General features: G+C 59.8%; 1 protein-coding gene across 2 annotated transcripts in view; it reads left to right on the forward strand.

Moving 5' to 3' along the window:
- The window catches only part of ATP2B3 (ATPase plasma membrane Ca2+ transporting 3), a 78,275-nt gene that overhangs the window by 8,476 nt on the left and 48,316 nt on the right, over positions 1-21,483 (forward strand). For both annotated transcript variants that reach the window (XM_064277743.1, XM_064277742.1), the window contains exons 2-8: positions 9,435-10,303; positions 15,275-15,472; positions 15,591-15,848; positions 16,227-16,352; positions 16,752-16,877; positions 19,435-19,476; positions 21,118-21,282. In XM_064277743.1, the coding sequence (XP_064133813.1) occupies positions 10,096-10,303; positions 15,275-15,472; positions 15,591-15,848; positions 16,227-16,352; positions 16,752-16,877; positions 19,435-19,476; positions 21,118-21,282 (1,123 nt within the window). In that variant the 5' untranslated portion in view covers positions 9,435-10,095. The remainder of the gene's footprint in view (positions 1-9,434; positions 10,304-15,274; positions 15,473-15,590; positions 15,849-16,226; positions 16,353-16,751; positions 16,878-19,434; positions 19,477-21,117; positions 21,283-21,483) is intronic.

Raw genomic sequence — 21,483 nt, forward strand, 5'->3', positions numbered from 1 at the left:
GTGGGGGGGCCTCCATCAGGCCATGGCTCTGGGAAGCCCTCTGTCCTGTCTATCCATAGGCCATCCCAGTGGGGAGCTGTCTTCAGCTGATTCCATGCCCACTGCTCCCTCCTGTCTCTCAGCCTCAGAACTTGCAAGGCCAAGGGGCAAGCAGGGGGCTTTTGTGCAGACCTAGCAGAGGGGAAGGAGTCAGAAACCCAGGTCGTGGGCGTCATGGTTTTCACGTCCTGATGTGAGAGTGACCTGCCCGCCTCTGCAGGCCTTAGCCCCTCCCAGCACCCTCTGGGCCCACGCTACAGGAGTCGTTAACGCCTTGTCTGGGCTCTTCGGGGAATGCTCTGTCAGAAACTGTTTTTAGGACCCACATAGGCTTGGTTTGTGGGATTTGGACCACCTCCAGGCCCTTGGAGCCTTTTAGTGCTTCCGTTGTCGCCGACTGGGTTTAGAAGGTTATGCTGGGCAGAGACTAGGAGCCTTTCAGGTGCCCTCCCTAGCTGCATCTCCCCGAGGTGACCTCCGTGGGGGCCGTTGGTGTGCTTGGCAGCGGTCTTCCACCACAGTCAGCCGGGAACAAGGCACAGAGAGCGCTCTGGTGAGCACTTCCTGTGTGTGGGTCAGTCTGAAGGCGCTGTCTGCATTCCACCTAACACCATTACCACCCCTCCCCCGAATGAATGCATAAGGCCAGAGTCCTTTCTGAGGGCTCAAGCGGCCTGTGCTCCGGGAGGCAAGCAGGTTTGCAAGGTCTTTGCTCTGGGAATCTGTGACAGGCCAAGAGGCCTCCAGGACCCAGTGTGCTAAGGGGACCTGACCAGTGTCCTCCTACCTGCATCTGCCTTGTTTGGCGTGCCTCCAGTTCCGGAAGGATGCCGGTCTTCATCAGCTCTTTCTCACCTTGGGTTGGCCCTGTGGGTGACTCAGCTGGGCATCCTGACCCTGGCAACTTGTGTCAGCTCTAACCTCCAGCCAAACCAGGCTCCTGCCAGGAAGAAAAGGACACCTGCTTCACCAGGGATTGGAGACCCCGGGTGGGTGTCATGGGGCACTGGGCGTGCTCAGCCCAAGGTGGCCCACCATCTCTGGCCTGCCTGTGGGGCTTGACCCACCAGACCCTTTTCCAGGGGTCCCCTTCCCTGATAGTTCCTCTGCCCTTGATCTTGACCCCAAAGATCCCCCACCCCAGCCTTTCCTTCCAAGAACTGAGGGCTATTTCCAGAAACTAGCTCATCTCCTGTCAGAGCCCACGATTGGGTCCTCGGAGCCTGTTCCCAGGAGGACGAAGCTCAGGCTTGGGTGTGTCCCGGCGATCTGGTCTCTTCATCTGCACTGGAGCAAGGGAGAAAGTCCGGCCCGTGGGCCGCAGTGTCCTGCGGCCTCCAGCTGTCTGTAATTTCCTTAATTACCTGTTTAGGCCTTGACTGCTTCCGATGCTTGGGGCTGGCTCAGGGATTAGAAGCTGGCAGGGCGGGCTGCGCGGTACCATGGACAGAGCTGATGAGGCTGGGAAAGCTGGGTCCCCATCTCAGCTCTCCCCCATCCCATGATGGAGGGATAGTTGGAGCCACTAGCCTGGCCTCTGAAAATGAGATGGTGCCTGAGATGTCTCTTTAGGTCTGCGGCAGCTCTAATTCCATCCAGGGCCTCCTGAACCTCAGCCCCAACTTCTCCTTTCAGGCTGGAGCCATGTTCCAGGGGCCGGCCACAGGTCCCCGGGCTCCCCTGCCGCACCTGAGAACACAGGCCCGGCCCCACTCTGTGCCGTGGCCTGAGCCTCACTGCCAGCCACCTCCTCTCTGGGACCTGGCACAGCTGCTTCAGTTGCCAGAATAAAGCATGAGGGAGTGCGGGGCCAGTGCAATACTGTGTGCCCAGGTGCGTGCACGCACATGTGTGTGGGCATGCATGTGTGGGCACGTGCATGTGTGCAAGTGTTTGTGTGCATGTGTACATGCATGTGCACGAACATGTGTGCACACTTGTGTGTTCAGGAGTGTGCGCGTGCCTATATGGGCGGGAGGGCGTGGGACACTCTGGCTCCCTGCTGCAATGCAGCGCTCCCCACAGCAGCTCGGCTGTAATTGGATAATTAGTGTCATTACGCTTCCTGCCGGCCGCTCCTTGCTCTCCTGCTCTCTCTTGCACGCTCCTTCTCCAGCTCGCGCCTTGTCTGGCAGCAAACAAATTGCTGTTCTCCATTTCTGAGTGTGGAGTCATGACCCCAACGACACCTCAAGGCCCCTTCCAGAAACAGGTTTCTCTGGGACCCAAGGTCACCAGGGCTGTGAGGGCCACCTGTGTGGGACAGTCGACTTCTCTCCAGAAACATCCCGTGGAGGGGCTGACCACAGGGCTGGGAGTGGTGTTGGGCCGGGCAGGCATGAAGAGAGGCTTTGGAGGGAGCTCAGGCCTATGCCACCCAAGTTCAAGGTGCCCAGCAGAGGCCGGGAGAGAGCCATGCTACCTCTGGGAGGGGAGGGGCAGGAGCCTGATCTTGGCGGAGAGGCTGCCCAGTGGACATGTGGCCTCCACTCCTTCTTGCTGCTGTCCTGCCTGTCCTGAGTTGGAGACAGAGGGCAGGATGGGTCCTCAGGCCCTGGAATGGACAGCATGACAGGTGCAGCCAGTGACAGAAGGACGTGGGGCTGGGTGGAGAGAATGAGGGGAGCCTTCTCCTGGGAGTCCTGGCGCAACCCTGAGGTTGGCATGGGAGGCATTACCTGGATGGGGTGGTCAGGATGGACCGAGCCTCCTCCCTCATGCTCCTGGAAGACACCTGCAGGCAGACACGCACCCTGTACATAGGTGGGGCCTTGTCCTCAGAGCTCACACTGTCTCGTGTAACCGTCACACCCACCCAACAGGGAGGAATGGGGACCCATTTCACAGATTAAGTAAGAGAGATGCAGAGAGTGGCTCATAGAGTTCGCTCGTGGTGATGGTGTCAGGATCCCCAGGCAGGCTGCTCTGACTCCCACACCTGCACTCCCAGGCTGTACAGGCACAAATTTCCCATCTCGTCGCTTTGCTGAACTCTTTCCATTGGTTCTAATCACATGTCCATTGCTGTTTTCAGCTTTTCTGGACAGTTACTTGTATCCTTGGCAGAAGGGCAATGCAGAATGCTCTGGAGCCGGACCACCTGAGTTCACTTCTGCCTCTTTTCCTTGCTTGCTGTGTGACCTTGAGTAAGCTTCTTAACCTCTCTGTGCCTCATCTGCTTCTGCTATAATGGGATTATCAGCCAGTATCTCCTTCTCATGGTTATGTCTTCTCCTTTCTGCCTTGGCTAGAACTTCTAGGACAATGTCAAACGATACAGGTGAGAGGGAGCCCAGCTTCGGATCATCGCTTGCCCCAGAGAGCACACGAGAATGGGAATTTGGTAGATCATGGAAACTTATGGAAGGCCTCCTGACTCTCCCAAAACCAGGGCTGGATTTTGACACAGAGTGAAGCCTGAGGCATCATACCTGCTTTCTGAGGCTCATGTTCCTTTCTGTGTACATGTGACTTACTTAGGATATGGATTTGGCCACCTTAATAGAGGCCCAACGTAATAGTGGCTTAAACAAGACGGAAATTAACTTCTGTCTCACATAAGTCTGGCATAATGATCATCAGGACCCAGGCTCCTTTGATTGTGTTGCTCTGTCATCCTCGACACAGGGATTCCATGTGCAAGACGGCACAAGAAAGCTGCTCCAGCTCCTGCCTTCACATCTGCATTCCAGCCAGCAGAAAGGAGGAGAGGGACAGGGGAGAACATATGCCTTTCCTTTAAGGACACAACCAGAATTTGTCCATATCACTTTTGCTGTCACGCCATTGGCCAGAACTTTATCACATGGTCATACCTAGCTGCAAGGGAGTCAGAGGAAAGTCATCATTAGCTGGATGACGAGACAGCTAGTTGAAAATTAAAGTATGACATAGGAAGGGGAGAACAGAGATTAGGGAAGGTCTAGCAACAGTCGCCACAGCCCCCACTGGAGGAAGGACATGGATGCTGTGAGGGTGGGGTAGGGCACATAGGGAAGGGTCCACTGAGATTGCTGGTTCAAGTGCTGGTGTTTCCTGAAAGTGAAATCAATGTGGATGGAATTTTTTGGTTGATCCAGCAGGTGAAGGCAGTGAGACTCCTATGGTCACACTTGGGCCCAGTGTCGACCACCCTGCCCCAGAGCGCAATCACTGGCCGGGCTTGTTTGAACTGGAGGAATCTGCATGCTCCCCTGGAGACCCCAATGACAGGCAAATGTGCCCAACAAGCGTGAGGTTTCCAAAGCTGACTGGGATCAGATGCCCTGGTGGGGACTCGGTGGAGTCCTGAGCCCGCCCACCTCTCCTGAATCCGAAGCACTGTGCTTGCCCCAGGGCTCCAAAATTTTAAAGTGCCTGGTGGGTCAGGAGTGTGGGTCCGCAGGCCCACCCAGGTATCTATACTGCTGTCTTTCTCCGGATTCCAGAATCCTCCTGGGCTGGACTCTCTTTAGCATGGACTTTAAATGCCTAGAGTCTGGGCACCTCTGGCCTTCCTCTAGAGGTGGCTCTGTGCCCTTGTCATGGTCACAACGGGCCCCACCTAGGGGCTGCCCTGCAGTGACCAGGGACAGAGGGGGCTGGTGGCCTTGCATACGTTGGGGAAGGACGCAGGGCGGCACGGCTACCCTTTTCTGTTGTCATTGTTTGTGCCAAAAGCTGTTCCCTGTGCGCTGTGCACGGGGTGTACCGGAAGGGGGGAGGGAGGATCGAGCAGTCTGGGTGGCCGGGGGACGCCTGTCTCTTTAAATCTGTTTCCTCGGGTTTTATTTCCTTCTTTTTTCCCATCCTCCTCCCTCCACTAGCACAAGTGGTAGAGCTGCTAAGGCCCAAGAGCTGCAGTGATGGTGCCTCTGAAATATTAATGAGGCTGCTCTCCGCCTCAGCTCCTTCGCCCCGGGCTCCCTCCTGCCCTCCCTGGCTGAATGCAGGCCTACTCCCTGGAGCCCTACTTTCCCCCTTGGGTGGTCGCCAAGGTGTGTCAGACGGGGGAGGGGGCGGGCCAGGGCCTGGCACTGGGGCGGGCAGGGACACAGTGGGGCAATAAACGGTTAATAGGTCTCCAAGGTGGACACCTACCGGCCACCAGCCACGGGCTTCTACCTGCCCTGGAACCAAAGCAGACCCAGAAGAGTGCAGGGCGGCTGTGGCCAGGAACCCCTGCCTCCCCCTGCCTCCCTCCACCTGCTCCCAACTGGACCCACTGCCTGGTCCCAGAACAGCCAGCCAGACCATGTCCCACCTTGTCGTCTGCAGGTGTCTGCTGGGCCCCACGGACCTGATACCTGGCACCAGGGGTTCAGCCTCTTTTTCTCCCTCTTGCTCCATCGTGTGATGCGGCCTGGCCTGTGTTTGAGTTGCCTGGGGGTGGAGAGAGGAAGGGGGAACTGTTATTTCAAGGAATCCCCATGTGAGTCATATTGCTGAGCCATGGGTCCTTTTGGAAAGCGAGCCTTTGCTTGATGGGTCTGTTGGGGAGATGCCAGTGGGTGGTTTGCCTCCAGGAGGGCTTCAGTGGAAGGCATGTGCTCAGGTGGGCCCCTCAAGTAGCTATAGCCTTGTCTCTGACCTGCCAGCAGATAGGAAATTGGCCGCGCTCTTGTTCTGCCTCCTTTGTGCCTTAGGCCCAGCGCTCTGGGCCCGGCTCTCGGGGCAGCCAGATCAAGGAAGACCCATGGCCACATGACCTGTTCCCACTTTACAGAGAGGCCAGCTGAGGGCCCAGTGACGAGAACGACAGCAGGGCCACGACTTTGTGGCTTCTGCCTGGTGCTATGGGCTAGGCTCCGTCCACCCAAGGGGGCAGAGACCTGTGGGAACAATGTGCCCACACAGAGCCCAGCGCTGCAGCCTGCTAGTGGGTGGTGGCCATAGTTGGGCTCTGTTTCCAGAATGAACAGTGGGGCTGATACTCATGAGTCAGGAGGCAGCTGTGGGAAATCGTTTCCCCACCCATTGTCTCCTCCGTAAAGGCAAGGCAGGGCTGCCCCACGTAGAGCAGGGGCCAGAGAGGTCTCAGCCCCGGGCCTGCTAGGAGAGGGGAAGGGCTGTCTTTCCAGGCAGCCCAGGGCTGAGCTTCCCCCAGGTGGCTGGGACTCACCCCAGGATGGCAAAGGCAGGGACCTGGAATCATTGAACCTTCCTGAGCCCAAGCCTCAGTTTCCGCCTCTTTAAAATGGGGAGAAGGCGCCTCCTTGCCCTCAGAAGGGGTTTGTGATGACTTCTGAGAGAATCACGTCAAGCACATTCCTGTGGGGGTCCCAGCTCAAACCCAAGACATCCTGAGTGCAGTCCTGAGAGAGAGGGTGCCTGGGGATGGAGGTGACTTGCCTCCCTCAGGAAGCTCCTTGCTTCTTGTCAGGAGAGGCTGGAGGGGGTGGAGGGCCCAGTGTGTGGGGTTAATGCCAGGTGCTAGGAGAACCCTCCAATTAGAGGTGGCCGGAGGGGATGGTACTGGGGGAGCAGGCGCAGTGGGACGGAGAGATGCATTCTATTTGGGCCTTGTGGGCCCAGGGTCTCCAGGACTCACTAGAGTGCAGGGTTGGAGGGGCAGTGTCCCTTAGCGCTTGCAGCAACCCCTGAGCGATCACAGCTTTTCTGTGGGGATCCCAGAGCTGACATGGGCACCGTGACTTGTTGAAAGTCATGCAGGAAGGGTGAGGTGGGGCAGGGAGTGCAACCCAGGTCTCTGCTCTTTCAACTCCACCATGCTGGCCAATTTGGCCAGAAGGTCCAAGCCGCCTCTGTGGAGGTTTTCAATTCAATTAAGCCAATTAAGGTCTGAAAGATGAAAGAGCACAGAAGTGGTACATTCCCTGTCCTTTTGGTGCTCACAGGCCGTTCTAGGCAGCCAGCCCAGGCCGGAAAACCCTGTCAGGCCTGCAGAACGGATAGACCCAGCCACTTCTGCTCTTGGCCATTTCAGTGATGGCTGCTGTCCTCATGCAGACTGGGAGTGAACATTGACATTGTGAGTGGTGGCTGCTGTCCTGATGCAGACCGAGGGTGAACATCAAACAGGCTTACAGAGAACTCAGGGAAACTCTATAGGGCAGCCAACGTTCATCCATAATGGACCTTGATTTAACTGATGGCTCCTGGCGGCCCTGTGGTCCATTGAGTGAATGGAGATAAAGCAGGTTAGCGAGAGCAGTCGTGACTTGATGCACCTCAGAGAAGTGGGCTGTGAGCATTCTTCCCCTGCACTCCCCAAAGCCCCATCCTCATGCTCTCTAGGACACCCTCCTGAGACTGAGCGTGCTTCCTGCGGGGGCCAGGACCCTGTTCATCCATTCCTCCAGGCCCCCGGCCCCTCCAGGGCCGACCACCCAGTGAATTTCCTTTCCTGCTGACTTGGTAAGCACATGTGTCAAAGAGCTTAAGATCCAGTTCAGGGGAGAGTTCACATCCACAAAGCAGCGTGCAGTAGGGACGTATGGCAGAATTGTAGAGTTAGTTCCTTCTGGCGGGGGAATGGGCCAAGACTTTTAGAAAAGGTTTTACTTGAATTAGGACTGAAAGGATTCGTGGGAGGTCAACAGGTGGAGATGGGATGGAGGAGTGCTGGAGGAGGCACTGGGTATTTGGTCTGTTGGCAGGCCCAAGGCCACCTGTAGCTATCCTGCCCTGCCTCCCTTCAGCAGGCATTGCCTAAGCTGGCACCTACATGGACAAACCAGACCACATCCCTCCCTGCTAGCAGCCAGTGGTCTGGTGGAGTGGCAGGGGAGACAGCCTAAACCAGACAGCTACCCCCACGTGCTCCGTGCTCCATCCTGGGGGGGAGAGGCACATAAGTGCCGTGGAGCTGGGGGTCAGTGAGTAGGCGAAAAAGTGCGCTGGCATAAGCAGAGGTCCCGGCGGGGGAAGGCACCTGGGTGGGATGACAGTACAGGGTTGGGGAGACAAGGCTGTCTGGAGAGGCTGCTGTTCTTTCAACCTTTGCCACCTCACCTGTCTGAGCCTTGGTTTCCCTTGCTGTAAGGTAGGATTTACATGGCACTCCCAGAAGGAGCCCTGCCCTGTCTCACACCCTGAGCCCTTCACATCCACCAGGCCTCCCAATCCCAGCATCATCTCCAGGTCACCTGCCCTTACCAGGTCAAGCAGAGCGACTGCAGCTGCCGCTCGCTTATCTCCCGGCTTCTGCCCATGCCTCTCTACATGGGGAGGTTGTACCTGCCTCTGCCTGGAAGCTTTGTGCTGGTCCGTGGCACTCATGGCCCCACGGGGTCTGCAGCCCCCCCAACCCCTGACCTCCTCTCCCGTCTCCTCCTTCACCTCGTTCCCGTCCTTTCTCCAGTGTAACTCTTCCTTGAGGCCTTCCCCGATGCCACCCGCCCCCCAATCTCAGCCAACACCTCCATCATTCTTTCATCTTTCACCACCGGGAATGGTCTGCTTGCTCGTTACCTGCCTCCCCAGCCAGACAGAGGCAGGGATGACAACGTAGGGTCAATGTTATGAGGTACCAAGACTTCCACCCAGCTCAGAGCCCCTCTCAGGGCTGTAAGCATGTGTTGGGAATGGCCCCAAAGCTCGGTCCCTGGAGTTGTTACTGTTGTTGCTCACAGTGGGACAAATCAGAGAAGTGGTTTGGTCAGCAATGGATGCTGGTAGAGCCCAGCCCATCGGCCCTGAGTGAAAGACAGGGGCTGTCCTAAGAGTAAAGGACATGGACTTGGGGACATCCATTTTAGCTGCCAGGAGGCCTTTTTGCCTTCCTTAGAACTCTGCATTATGATGCATTCAGAGAGGGTTCTAGATCAGAAATCTCCATCAGTGGCTAAGTTCTAGTCCCAGGAGGATCCCTGAGAGGCAAGTTACCAGGAGGGCTCTTTGCTGGTGTGAAGGCCAAGGCCACATGCCCTGAGACTACTTCAGTTCCAGGATGTCAGGGCTGGGCACACGGCCTTAGGGCTGGCTCCTACTTGTGAGCAGGCGAGGAAGGAGATGTGGTAGATGGGGCAGGAGAAGCTAGGAAGCACTGTGTACTGGAGGCTAAGGGAGGGGCGGGTCCTGCAGGCCCCAGTGACCAGCAACACCAAATACGGGGGAGGCCGCAGGAAGGGCAGCCTGGGTGTGAGCACTGCCCTGAGCGTGCTGCGGAAACAGTGAGTGGGGATGGAAACTTCCTGATGCAGAGGCGAGAAGGTGATGCAGCCTGGGAGTGGGCAAAGGAAACCCGAGCTCCTTATGCGTCGTCGTAGGCAGGGCAGAGGGTGTGGGCCAAGGTGCTGGGGGAGTCCCCAGTGACCTGTGGCTACTTCTGGCTTTCTCTTGTGCCCTCTCCTCGTCACCTCCCCTTCCATTCCCCTTCACCCCTCCCTCCCACCCTCTCTCCCTTCCTCTGGCCCTCCTCTCTTCCTTCTCTCCTTGCCCCCGGTCCACCCCAGGTCCCTTCAGGACAGTGGAGACACCCTGCGTGCTAAGCCGTGACCTGGAACCCAGCTGGCCCTGTCCATGGCTTGGCCTATTCCCCGGACCCCTGCGCAACCCTGGGCCTGAAACTGTTAGCCACTCAGGCCGTGCCAGAAGACTACCAGGCTCTGTAGCATGCTCACAGCAGCACAGACCAAATCATTATCAGGCAAGAGTGGGACAGCAAAGTGCTCGTGGTAGGCCATGGGAGGGGACAGATCATGGCCCAGATGGTCCACTCACAGCATGCTGGCTTCAGTGGATGTTCCCAGGTGGACTTTGCTGGCACTTAGAGCCTCCCACTTAGGCTGCTGCTGGCGGCAGCAGGGTCCCCACCAGAAGGTAGGGACCCTGGGGCAGCCTGGCCACATCCTTTTCCCCTCCTGGGTAGGCCCTCCCAGCCCTGGGGGCTCAGCGAGTAAGGACTTGGCTGAGCTTCAATTTGCAGTTTTATCTCAACTGTACCCCTGGCTCCTTCTGGCCTCCTTCTCCCCAGGTGTCTGAGCTCGGGCCACTTCCCCGCTGGCCTTGGAAGGGTGCTGGGATTTGGGGGCTGCTTGTCCCTTGCCACAGCGAAGCCGAAGCTGTGCCTGCAAGAAGGCCTGACCTCCTTTCATCGCAGCCCGGACAAGCAGGATGGGCGACATGGCCAACAGCTCCATCGAGTTCTACCCCAAACCCCAGCAGCAGCGGGAGGCCCCCCATGCAGGTGGCTTTGGGTGCACGCTGGCCGAGCTGCGCTCCCTCATGGAGCTTCGAGGGGCCGAGGCCCTGCAGAAGGTCCAGGAAGCCTATGGGGACGTCAGTGGGCTCTGCAGAAGGCTGAAGACCTCCCCCACGGAGGGTAAGTCTGTTGGCAGACCCCCAGTTCAGGGGTAAGGGGCTCGGTGTGTCAGGGCCTGACCCATTGTCCGGCCTTCAGCGGAGAGACCTGGAAACATGCTTTAGCCCAAGGACAGGCCATGGTCAAGGGCTTGGCAGTGCTCCTGTGTGATCTAGAGGGTTCTTTGGAGAGCAGGCCCATGGGGACCCTGGCTGTCCCCACCTTGGCCACGAGGCCTGGTGCGCTCCTCCCAGCCTCTGACCATGTCCCCTTGAGCTGGACTTTCTGCTCATCGGTGAGGAAGTTGTCCTTTGGGTAACCTGGGTCGTGCAAGAGGGCTCTAGGTGGCCTCTCTTCTCTTGGCCGTCCTCTTGTGGAGCCTGGCCATGCCCCAAGTTCCCCATCCCCGAGGAGGGATTGGCTGCGAGGCCGGGACCACGCAGGAGCCAGGCCCAGCTGCAGGTCCAGGAGCTAGCGTCTTCTGGAAGCTCTGGTGGCTGCTGGGGCAAACCCAGCCCAGGGCCAGGCAGAGCCCCAGGCGGCGCCGATTGATCTCCTCTGCTCCCGCCTCAGTGCGGCACCTCCGTCCACTGGTGCTGTAAGTCTTGGCCGTCGTCCTTGCGTCCTCCGCTCCCTGGCACCCTTGTCCCATCCATCACCAAGACCTGCCCATTCTGGTTTATAAATAAATCTCTTGGATGCACTCCCGCCTGTCCATCTCCCACTGCCACCGGCGCAGCCTCTCCCCAGCCTCCCCACCCCCTCCTCGGCCCCCACTCAGATCCTTGAAAACACAAATGGGATCCTGTTACTCTCCTCAGCCCCAGCTGGATTCCAGAAAGCCCCCTCTGTCTGTGCGGTGGGGAGAGTGGAGAGGGCTGACCGGGGAGGAGGTGGGCTGTGGCCAAATAAGAGGTGAGGGGCCAGGTGACGGTGGCTGGCCGGGCCCAGAGTGCCGTGGTAGAGCAGCTTGGCTGGGGCACCCTGGTCTCCCCTGTTTCGCACTGGAGCGAACCCACCGTGGCCCTGGGCCTCGCCTCGCCACGCGCGCCAGCTTGGGTAGTGGGGTGTCGGGCAGATGGCTTGGCACCGTGCCGCAGGATCTCTTCCTCCCTCCTCCTTCCTCTCCCCATCAGGATTTGGGGCCTCGGAGGAGGATGGGGTGGAGGGCCCTCTAGCACCAAGGGCTCTGACCTCTCCCAGATCAAAGGAGGCAGATGGCTTACACTGGCAGCTCTTTCCTCTGCCCGTCAGGCCTTGTTAAATACTGAAAATGTCAAGGCCCCCGGGAACCTACCCGATTCCACCACATTGGCCCGGGCATGAGCCCACTGCCTGGGGAGGAGGCTGGCATGGAGAAGGGCAGGGGCCCAGGTGGGTGGCCTGGCCCCAACCGGCGGGTCACCTGGGTCTCCCTTGCCCCAGTGAAGGGAGCCAGGAGGCCTGCATCTGCATCCCAGAGAGCAGGCGGCACAAGGTCCACCCCCTTTCCATCCTCAGCTCAGGTGGTGACTCTCCCCATTCCCCTCAGGAAGGCATGGGGTCTTGCTGACTTGGCCCCCAGAGCTCTTACCCACTGGGACGCAGTGGCCTGAGCTGGTGGGAGGGGCCAGGTTAGCTGTGCCCCAGGCACACACCACCCCCTGGTAAGGTCAGCAATTGCAGGGTGCCCAGGAGGGAGGCCAGGCACAGGCCCATGTGGCAGGTGGGGAGGCTGGCACGAGTGCCTGGGGTATTGGGAGAGGGGGCTTGTCATCACCTGGCATTAAGCAGGGCAATTGACTGCCCTGTCGGCCTTTGGACAGGTCCAGAAGGACTCCGGAAGCTATCCTGAAAAAAGGCCCTCCCAGGTCAGAGAACTGGGCTTTAAGGCCAGCTCAGAGGCAGGCCCACTTGGGGACCTTGCCGGGCAGTCAGTGAAGGGAGGGGTGCATTAGCTGAGAGCTGACATGATGTGGCCCTAATCCAATTCCAATGGCATCTGGCCTCTGCTCTGGGCAAGCCGCCCATCTGTATCCATGCCAACCAGCCAGCCCCTGCCCCAGCACCCTGGAACCGGGCTGCCCTCAGGAGCCTGCTGGGCTGAGGAGAGCTGGAAATCAGAGGGTCTGTAGCTGCCTTCTGCTCCCATCAGTGAATGCTGCTTCAGGGGCTGTCGGGACCCCCGACCTGGCAGGAAGGCCAAGGCCACAGCCATAGCTCCGTCTAGGGCAAGGTGGGGGGAAGCGTTGCTGCTGCATCAAGGGCAAATCAAGGCTGAGGGAAAGGCTGATGGAGGCAGGGAAGGGCCGTGAGGGGCAGGGAGGGAGGCCTGGGCGAGGGACCAGAGACTTCTGGCAGCAAGCCCAACATGTGGGGTAGAGCAGGCAGAATGCCGGCTTAAGTAGAGCCGGGTACCTGCGGGCTCCAGATGCTGAGAGTGGGCCTGGATCCCAGGGAGGGTTAACCACCACAGGTCCTATCTCCTGCAGCCCTGTAATCCCATGCAGCAAGGTCCCAGTGCAGAGGAGTGCAGCCCTCACTGGGTCCCCGCCCTGCCAGGCCCCCGATCTGTGCCCTACTGTCCCCTGCCCCTGCCCCCACCTGGGTAAGCTGCAGGCCTTCAGAAAGAGGTCTGCGGCCCCAGCAGAAACCCGAGCCGGCTGGCACCCAGCTTTCCTCACCGCTGCCGTCGGGAGAAGGGCAGGGACAGCTGCCGCCCTTCTGGGCAGGGAGGACATTGGGTGGATGTGCCAAGTCTGGGCCAGCCGTGGGCTTTTGGTCTCTTCATCCTGCAGAAGCTGCAGGCCTCCCGGCTCCCCCTGCCCAAACCCCGAAGCCCCCTGTCCCGCCCCGGCACATACCGCTGCCTCCTTCCTCCAGCTCCTTTTGGCAGCACTGTTGGCATATCTTTGTGTGCAGAGTCTTGTGTGCCTTCCCCAGCAGAGTGGGGCCACTCCGTGGGCAGGGACTTGTCCATTCTGCTGGTTCCTCTACTCTCCATGGGAGGCGTCAGGAGTGGGCACAGTATGCGGGTGGAAGCGGCCAGCCGTCGTCCGCCCACTAGGGGTCAGTGTGGGGCTGCACACTCAGGACCTGAAACCAGACAGATGAAGGAGGCCTGGTCGCAGCAGCACAGCACAGGGCCCAGACGGCCTGGGCTTGGAAAGAAGCCTGGGGAGGGGGAGACTAAGGGCGGGGCCAGGAGACGGTGGTCGTCCAGGCCTCTGCAGGTTGAGAATGAGGATTAGACCACTCAGACTTGGGAGGCCAAAGGCCTGGATGCTATTCCCAGCTGTGGAGCCTTAGGCAAGCTTTGGAAACTTCTGGGCCTTCATTGCCTCAGCCCTGAAATGGAGCTGTTCATGGTGCCTGCCCCATGGGGGCATGGGATTAAATGAGATACTGGGATGTGTGATCACCTCCCCAAGGGAGGCCAAGTAGCACCAGCTACTCTGGGAGAGGGCAGGGGCCAGTGTAGGAAGTGGGCTGGCCCAAGGATGAGAAGGGAGTGCCGGCTGCAGACTGCTGAGCCCTGGTGCACTGGTTCTGAACCGCTCTGTGGACCATACCTTCAAAGGACCCTCACTAGCTCCCATCCAGGGCCCTTTTGGCGCAGCGGGAGAGGGGAGTGGCAGGGAGCAGGCCACTCCCTCCCAGCCCACAGCAGCTTGTCCAGGATGTGAAGGGCCTCCCACGTTCTAGAGCTGTCAGTCAGGCCCTGCATTGAGGGGCTTCTTCTCAAGCCGGCCTCCCTACCCTTCACCCTTCTTGTCCTCTGCCGGGACTGGGCCCCCCCACCTCTCATCCTCAGAGATGGCATGATGGGGGACATGATTGGATCAGGACAGGTGACTGATAGCCCTGAGGCAGGGGCCAAGTACAGGGGGGCAGGGGGTGTTCTTCCTAAGTTTGGCAGAGTGGCTTTGGGTGTCATTCGAGTTGCCATATAGATGTGGACCTACAAGACTGTGAGAGGCCACAGGGCCTGTGGGCGGGACAAGGACTCATGGCCACCTGCAGCTTTATTCCACCTCTGGAGATTCAGTGTCCCTTGGCTCTGGCCATGCCAGGCGCTCCTGCCCACCACCCCCCCCGCCCCTCCTTCCTGCCGGTGGAGCTAAGGCCCATGTTCAAAGGCTGTAGGTGACCCAGCCAGTTGGTGCAATCAGGAAGAGGGTCCAGCTGGCAATGGGAGTAGAGATGCAGCCAGGCAAAGGGGGCTGTGCCCTGAATCCAGATTTCACCCTGCAGACCCGGGTTAGGCTGCAGTGACTAGGGTGGGCCCTCAGAAGAAGCCAGAGAATCCAAACATTCACAGCTAGAGAGATCCTTCTGGAACATGTGGCATGGCAGACAGAGAGGCTCATTCTAAGTGGGCCCTGGTTGGCGGCTTCTGCATCGGTTGAAGTCATGCTGATGTCACCCCTCCACACCCACAGCCCTGGCCTGGTGGCCACTTCACTCTGGTCTAAAGCCTCCTGGCCCCACACTCGTCCCCCCGCCAGTCTCCTATCCCTGGCCTGCCCCTAGGGGAGTGGTGGGCTGTCCTCTTGTGTTCCAAACCTCACTGGGTCATGTCTCCCCCAGGTTAGACATTGTCTCTGTCCTTCAAGCCCCCCTTTGGAGGTGGCCCTGGGTGGCCCAGGGGTTACCCAAGTAGATGCAGGAGGTGCAGACTGGGTTCCTGTCCCACAGCTGGGACCTGCCCTAGTCACCTGGTCCCCATGAATGCCATTTTCCCATCTGCACATCAGGACAGAGTGCTGTCCACTCCTCCCAGGACCAAGTCCACAGGGCATGCCTTTTGATGGTACCTGCTCTGTCCCAGGCAGCCAACGTGCGTGCCACCCATGCCGGGTGTATGTGGTGCCACCTTCTCAAAGCTTGAAGTCCAGTGGTAGAGACAGGCAGTGACGGGGGTGGGGGACTCTGGGGGCCCAACACGTGCAGAGAGAGGGTGAGGGGAGCAGCTGGAGCCTGTGCCCATCCTCCCCTCCCTGGCCCACACAGGCCTGGCGGACAACACCACCGACCTTGAGAAGCGCAGGCAGATCTACGGGCAGAACTTCATCCCCCCCAAGCAGCCCAAGACCTTCCTGCAGCTGGTGTGGGAGGCCCTTCAGGACGTGACTCTCATCATCCTGGAGGTGGCCGCCATTGTCTCCCTGGGCCTCTCGTTCTACGCACCACCGGGAGAGGAGAGTGAGGGTGAGGAGCAGGGCTAGAGAGGTGACAAGGGGGACCTGGGCAGGAAGGGGCCGTGGACGGAGGGCAGGGCTTGAGGGGGTCCTATCTGTCCCTTGCTGCCCCTCTGCCCCATGCACAGCCTGCGGGAACGTCGTGGCCGGGGCCGAAGATGAGGGCGAGGCCGAGGCCGGCTGGATCGAGGGCGCCGCCATTCTGCTGTCGGTCATCTGCGTGGTGCTGGTCACGGCCTTCAATGACTGGAGCAAGGAGAAGCAGTTCCGAGGCCTGCAGAGCCGCATTGAGCAGGAGCAGAAATTCACAGTCATCCGGAATGGGCAGCTCCTGCAGGTGCCAGTGGCCGCGCTGGTGGTGGGAGACATCGCTCAAGTCAAGTACGGTGAGTGCGCCCATTGTCGCCTGCCCAGTGAGGATGCCTGGAGAACAGGAAGAGGGGCTGGGACCAGGCCGTGTGGGCTGAGGCTGAGCTAAGAGGGCATTTCAGATGCTCCCAGCTCCGGGAGGCCACCTGTCCCCCGCCTTGGTCGAGGACTTCTCCAGGTACTGCAGGACGCTACTGCTGTCCCCACCCCCTGGGAGCTGGACAAAGCAGTTAGGTGGAGGTGGGTCCCCCGGGGAAGGAGGAGACAGAAGGAAGAGGGCCCCAGGTCCCATCCCTCGATCCATGACTGGGCTGGCCCCTGCCCTGGGGAGGCGGCAGAGGCAGGGTTCTGGAGGCAGTGGCTTCACGGGCCCATCGCCCCTGCCTGGCCTCTAGGAGACCTGCTGCCTGCTGACGGCGTGCTCATCCAGGGCAACGACCTCAAGATTGATGAGAGCTCACTGACTGGAGAGTCTGACCACGTGCGCAAGTCGGCAGACAAAGACCCAATGCTGCTCTCAGGTGCGAAGGGCAGAGCATGGGCCATGACCCAGGGTGTGTCCTGCCTCCTGAGGCAACCCTCCCCAGGCCAGAGCAGGGGCATTGGAAGCAGGGTGCTGGGAAATGCAGCCTGAAACGGGACAGAAAGGCAGAGGCCTCAGGTGGGCTCTGGGAATAGCTTGCCTGGTGCCTTTGGGCAAGAATTTGCTCCTCTGGGGACCTCTGGGCCCTCTCCTGGCTGAGGGTGGCCAGCCTAGGCTTAGGCTTGACCCAGCCTCTGGGAGACTCCAAACACTGAGTACCCCCTTCTGAGATGTCGGGGGAAGAAACTGAGAGGCCCAGCAGCCCTCCTGCCAGCCAGCATGCCTCCTGCCATTGGGTGCAAATCACTGTCTCAGTTACTCTCTGCTGCTATACCAGGCACTCATGTCATGGAAGGTTCCGGAAGGATGGTGGTGACAGCTGTGGGGGTGAATTCCCAGACAGGCATCATCTTTACCTTGCTTGGAGCTGGCGGGGAGGAGGAGGAGAAGAAGGATAAGAAAGGTAAGCAGAAATTTACCCCATTTTCCTGTGCCCATGACTCTCCTGCCACATGCCCCCCCTTTCTCCTTCATCCGCCCACTGCTGGCCACCTTGGGGTTTGGGAGGCCACTCCCTCTTTTCTGGTTCCTCTTGGGTACCCCCTCTCCTGGGGTCTTTGCCCCAGAGCCAGCAGGGCCCCCTTAGGTTGCTCTTCCTCACCTCTTGTGGAGCTTCCCAGCTGAGGAAGGTGTTGGCCGGACTGGGGTGGGATCAGAGGGACCAGGGCCAGCCACCCCAGCTTGGGAGGATGCTGCTGGGGGCCTTGTACCCACCCTCAGGAGTGTTCAATTCCTATGACCTGAGGAGGCCGGCTCTGGGTAAAGTACTGAAGGTCCCATGCCCACAACAGCCAGGGAAATGGGGTCAATAAGCCAAGCCTTACCCAGAGATGGGGAGCTCCCAAGCAAGACCTGGCAGGCAGGGTCAAAGTGACAGGGCTCCCCAAAGGACAGCAGCAGCCTCCTCTGGGGCCAGAGGAAGCTGGGACAGGCAGGGCAGGGCATGTTGCTATGGTTGCGGACAGATGTCTTCTGAGAGCCCAGTTCCACAGCGGCCCCAGCCTTCCTGGCACTCGGCCACCCTGCCTCCTCCAGCCTCTGGTCTGAGCCCCAGGCATGACCTGTGTCCCCTCCAGTCCTCAGGACAGGGGCTTGAACGGAGAGGGATGAGACGGGAACATGGCCTGCTTTCCTGGGGCCTTTCTGGAACAAGAGCTTCTGTCATGGGAGGTCATGTCAGGGTGTGGATGGAGCAGGACCCAGTTCCTCTACCCCCAGCAGCCTGCTTTTTCCCGCCCACACTTCTGGGGGTGGGTGTGTAGGCAACGGTTCACAACACGGGCAGCATAAGTAATCTTTGCAGGCGAGATTACAGTATCAGAGAGGAGAGCACTGGCTGGCATATAGAGAGCCAGTTGGCCTGCAGTGACTGGCCGCTGCAGCGTCTTCCCTGCGAGATCTCTCCAGGCAGGCCAGCCTGGATGGGGCAGGGGGTGGGAAAGACGGAGGGGAGAGGAGCCCAGAGGAAGTAGGGCGACTTGTCCTCTCCACCTTCACACAACACTGCCTTCCTCCCGGTGGTGGGCACATACTGATACTGGATTCGGCCTCCTGGGCATCTTTGAAGGAGTGTGACACTGTTATGTGTAGGCACACAGAAAGGAAGTGCGACCTCATGGAAAAGTCATAGGGGTGAGAAGCAAGAACAAACAAGCTTTGGGCTGCCCTCGGCCACCCCACCCACCCAGGGCCCAGCCCTGCCCTCGGAGCCTGTGTCCTTTCTGTGGCTCAGGCCTCCTTGCCCCACAGCTTGAGTGCGGGTATGTGCATCACCACAACGAGTGGGGGCTGGTGCTTTCTAGGTGCATGTCTACCCCCTGAGAGAAGCCACCTGGGCCCCCTAGAAGGACAAAGCAACTGCACATTTGGGGGGTGATCTGCTTCCTTCTGGAAGCCTGCAGCCAGGGGCCCTGGAGACAGCGAGACTCAGGATGTGAGCTGTCGCCACCTCAGGCAGTCCTGACTGCTGGGGCGAGAGTACAGGCGTAATTGGCCTGCCCTCCTCTCCTCCCAGCAACCCAGGGACAGGGAGACACACTTAGATCAGTGTAAGGAAGGACACAGTGTCCCCAGCCCTGGGCTGCCTCGCCCAGTAGGGAGCTCCATGCTGCTGGAGGAGGTGAGGGAGAAGCTGCATGAGCTGCTGTGCTCTAGAAGCTTCCTTGGGCACTGTCCTGGGGTAGCCTGGGTATGGACACCTCCCCTGCTCCCGGCAGGCCAGGCCTACTTCCCACAGGGAGCACCCTGGGGGTCCATGGGGCAGCAAGGGGAGTAGGCCCTGGTCCTTCTCTGGGCTGGCCTGGAGTCCCCACGCCTCTCCCTGGAAAAGGCCAGCTGGCCTTGCCTGAGACCCTCCACTGGCAACCAGATGGCTCCTTATCTAGCCCAGCTGGCAGCGGTCTCTGAGCAAGGATGGCTACCAGGGATCAGAACCCATCTGGGTAAACCCCTTTCTGTGGCTCTTGGGGATGCAGATGTCCCAGTTGGCTGAGGCCCTGCTCAAGGCCACCTAGCTGGCACAGATAGCTGATAGCTCTAGCTCCCAGTGGTGGCAGGACTTCTGGAAACCTCCTGCTGCTGGCCACATGTACCCCACCAAACCCAGGGTCCACTCAGAGCCAGTTGGAGGGATTCACTGGAGGGCTCCAGGGAGCCCAGAGTGGGAGTGGGCACCCTGCCCTTGGAGGTGGTACAGGGCATTGGGAAGGCCCTGGCATAGGCAGTAGTCAAGGCCACCAGTGGTCAGGATCCCCAATTCTGTTTTTTTTTCCCCCCATCAGGCCACCCGGCCCTTGTGGTGACATTCAGGCCCTTCTCCTCCTCTTTCTCCCCACCCCTTTTCCATGTGGTCACTGGCTCCACCCTCTGTCCTCTCTGTGTGTGTGTGTGTGTGTGTGTGTATGCCAGGGTCATGTCGATGTTCTCAAGTCTCCGTGTCTGTCATTCCTCTTCCGTTGTAGGCAAGCAGCAGGATGGGGCGATGGAGAGTAGCCAAACTAAAGGTAATGCAGACCCGCCCTGCTGCTCAGGGTCGCAGAGGCCCAGCTGGAGCCGGGGGCGGGGGGGTGATTGGGGGCATGGGGGCGGAGTCACAGGGTGGGGAAAGGGCAAAAATGTGAGGGCAGGTCCCATCATGGTGCGCTGTGCATCCCCAAGCCAGCAGAGGAGAGGGCACATCCATCTACAGACGCTGCCGGAAGCTCAGACTGGCCACCCATGCCATCGGCTTAGTGTGCACTTTCTCACTCCTGGTCCCAGCAAGGGTTGAAAGATGGCCCGTGAGTAGGCATTCTGGGCCTGGTTGGACCAGGTGGGGAAACTGAGGCTCAGAGAGGGCAACTCGCCCAAGGTCACACAGCTTATAATTAACCAGGGCCTCAGTCTGTCGTTTTCCAAGTCAGCTTTTTAACACTGAGCCTTTGAGCTGGAGTGGCCATCTGAGGGGCAGAGCCCCCACCCTTCTCTCAGGCCATTTCTGAGCACTGGGAAGGTCAGGGCCAGAGAGGGACAGTTGCAGGGACCCAGGGACCATGGCAGGCCTAAGTGGTCAGGCAAGTAAGCTGGCCTATGGAGGGTAGCGGGTGGGGAGGCCATTTCAGGCAGGGGCAGCCCTGTGGCGGGAGCCCTGGGTTGGGAGAGGGCTGGAGCACAAGCTAGACGGCTGTGGCCCAGCAGGCCACGGCCCTGACTGCGAGCTGAGGATGGTGGGAAGGAGCCAATGGTGTAGGGAAGGAGCAGTTTAGAGTCTGTCCGTTGGCTCCGACGCAGATTCCCAGGCCTTTAGGAGACCAGTGTGGTAGGGAGGACAGACGCAGAGATGAGACCAGGAACACCAAGAGCCAGCCGGATGGGGTCGATGAGTGGTGAGGAGTAGGAAGAGTCCCAGGGACCCCCCTGGGGCACTCCTGGCTTGGGTACCCCTCCTGGAGGAGGGAAAGAGGAAGCAGGTGGGGGTGGAAATGAATAATTCCATCAGGACACATGGGGTTGAGGGGCCTGGGGTCCACGCAGAGACCACAGTAGGCCGGGGAGTGTGTGAGGCTGGAGCTCGACAGGCCTGAGCTGGGACGGAGACATGGAGGTGACGAGGCAGAGAGGAGGTGCTGGATGGACAGAAGGAGGAGGAGAGGAAGGTGGAGTCCACTGTGAGGCTGGCCCAACAGCAGCCCATTCTCCTGGCAGCAGCCACCTGTAGTAGGAAGGGGGTTCAGGAGACCATCCCCTGGTGAGCTGGAGCCTGATGGGTGGGGTGCCCAGGCGGGAGGAGAGTGCACCCAGGCTCCTGCCTCCCTGAGGGGCACAGTTGGGGGGATGCATCAGTTCAAGGTTCTGCGGCGCATGGCGGGTAGAGAATGCTCCCTGGGCCACAGGCCCCAGCTCTCAGGACTGGCTGGCCACCCTGTGCTGTATGCCCAAGTGACTTGTGCTGTGTTTGTCCTTTCATCCCCTGTGGCACCTGGGACAGTGCTGGAGCCTGCCCGCCCCTCTGGGGTTCAGGGCTGACCAGGACAGAGAAGGGAGGCAGAGAATCGGCCTGTGAACCCCATTGCGGTGCCGTCTGTCTCTCCCTGTGAAAGCCCTTTGTAGCCCCTTTGCCGTCTGCCGCAGTCTTAATCTGGGCTGCGGGCTTCCTCTGTGCGCAGCCAAGAAGCAGGACGGGGCCGTTGCCATGGAGATGCAGCCCCTAAAGAGTGCAGAGGGTGGGGAGATGGAGGAGCGGGAGAAGAAGAAAGCCAATGTGCCCAAGAAGGAGAAGTCGGTCCTCCAGGGGAAGCTCACAAAGCTGGCCGTGCAGATCGGGAAAGCGGGTAAGGGTGGCCTGGTGGCTAATGGAGGTGGGTGGGCAGGATGATGTGAGGGGCCCGGTGGAGGTGCGCTGGGCGGGGGGGTCGTTGAGGGCAGGCTGTGTGGGACAGACAGTACCTCGTCTAAGGTCACATACAGACCTGTCACCCGCCAGGGTCCCCACCTGAGCCTCCTGCCTGGGCTTCGGTGGCGCTGGTTCCAGC

This window comes from Loxodonta africana, chromosome X (assembly GCF_030014295.1).
Source record: "Loxodonta africana isolate mLoxAfr1 chromosome X, mLoxAfr1.hap2, whole genome shotgun sequence".
NCBI classification, from domain to species: Eukaryota; Metazoa; Chordata; class Mammalia; order Proboscidea; family Elephantidae; genus Loxodonta; species Loxodonta africana.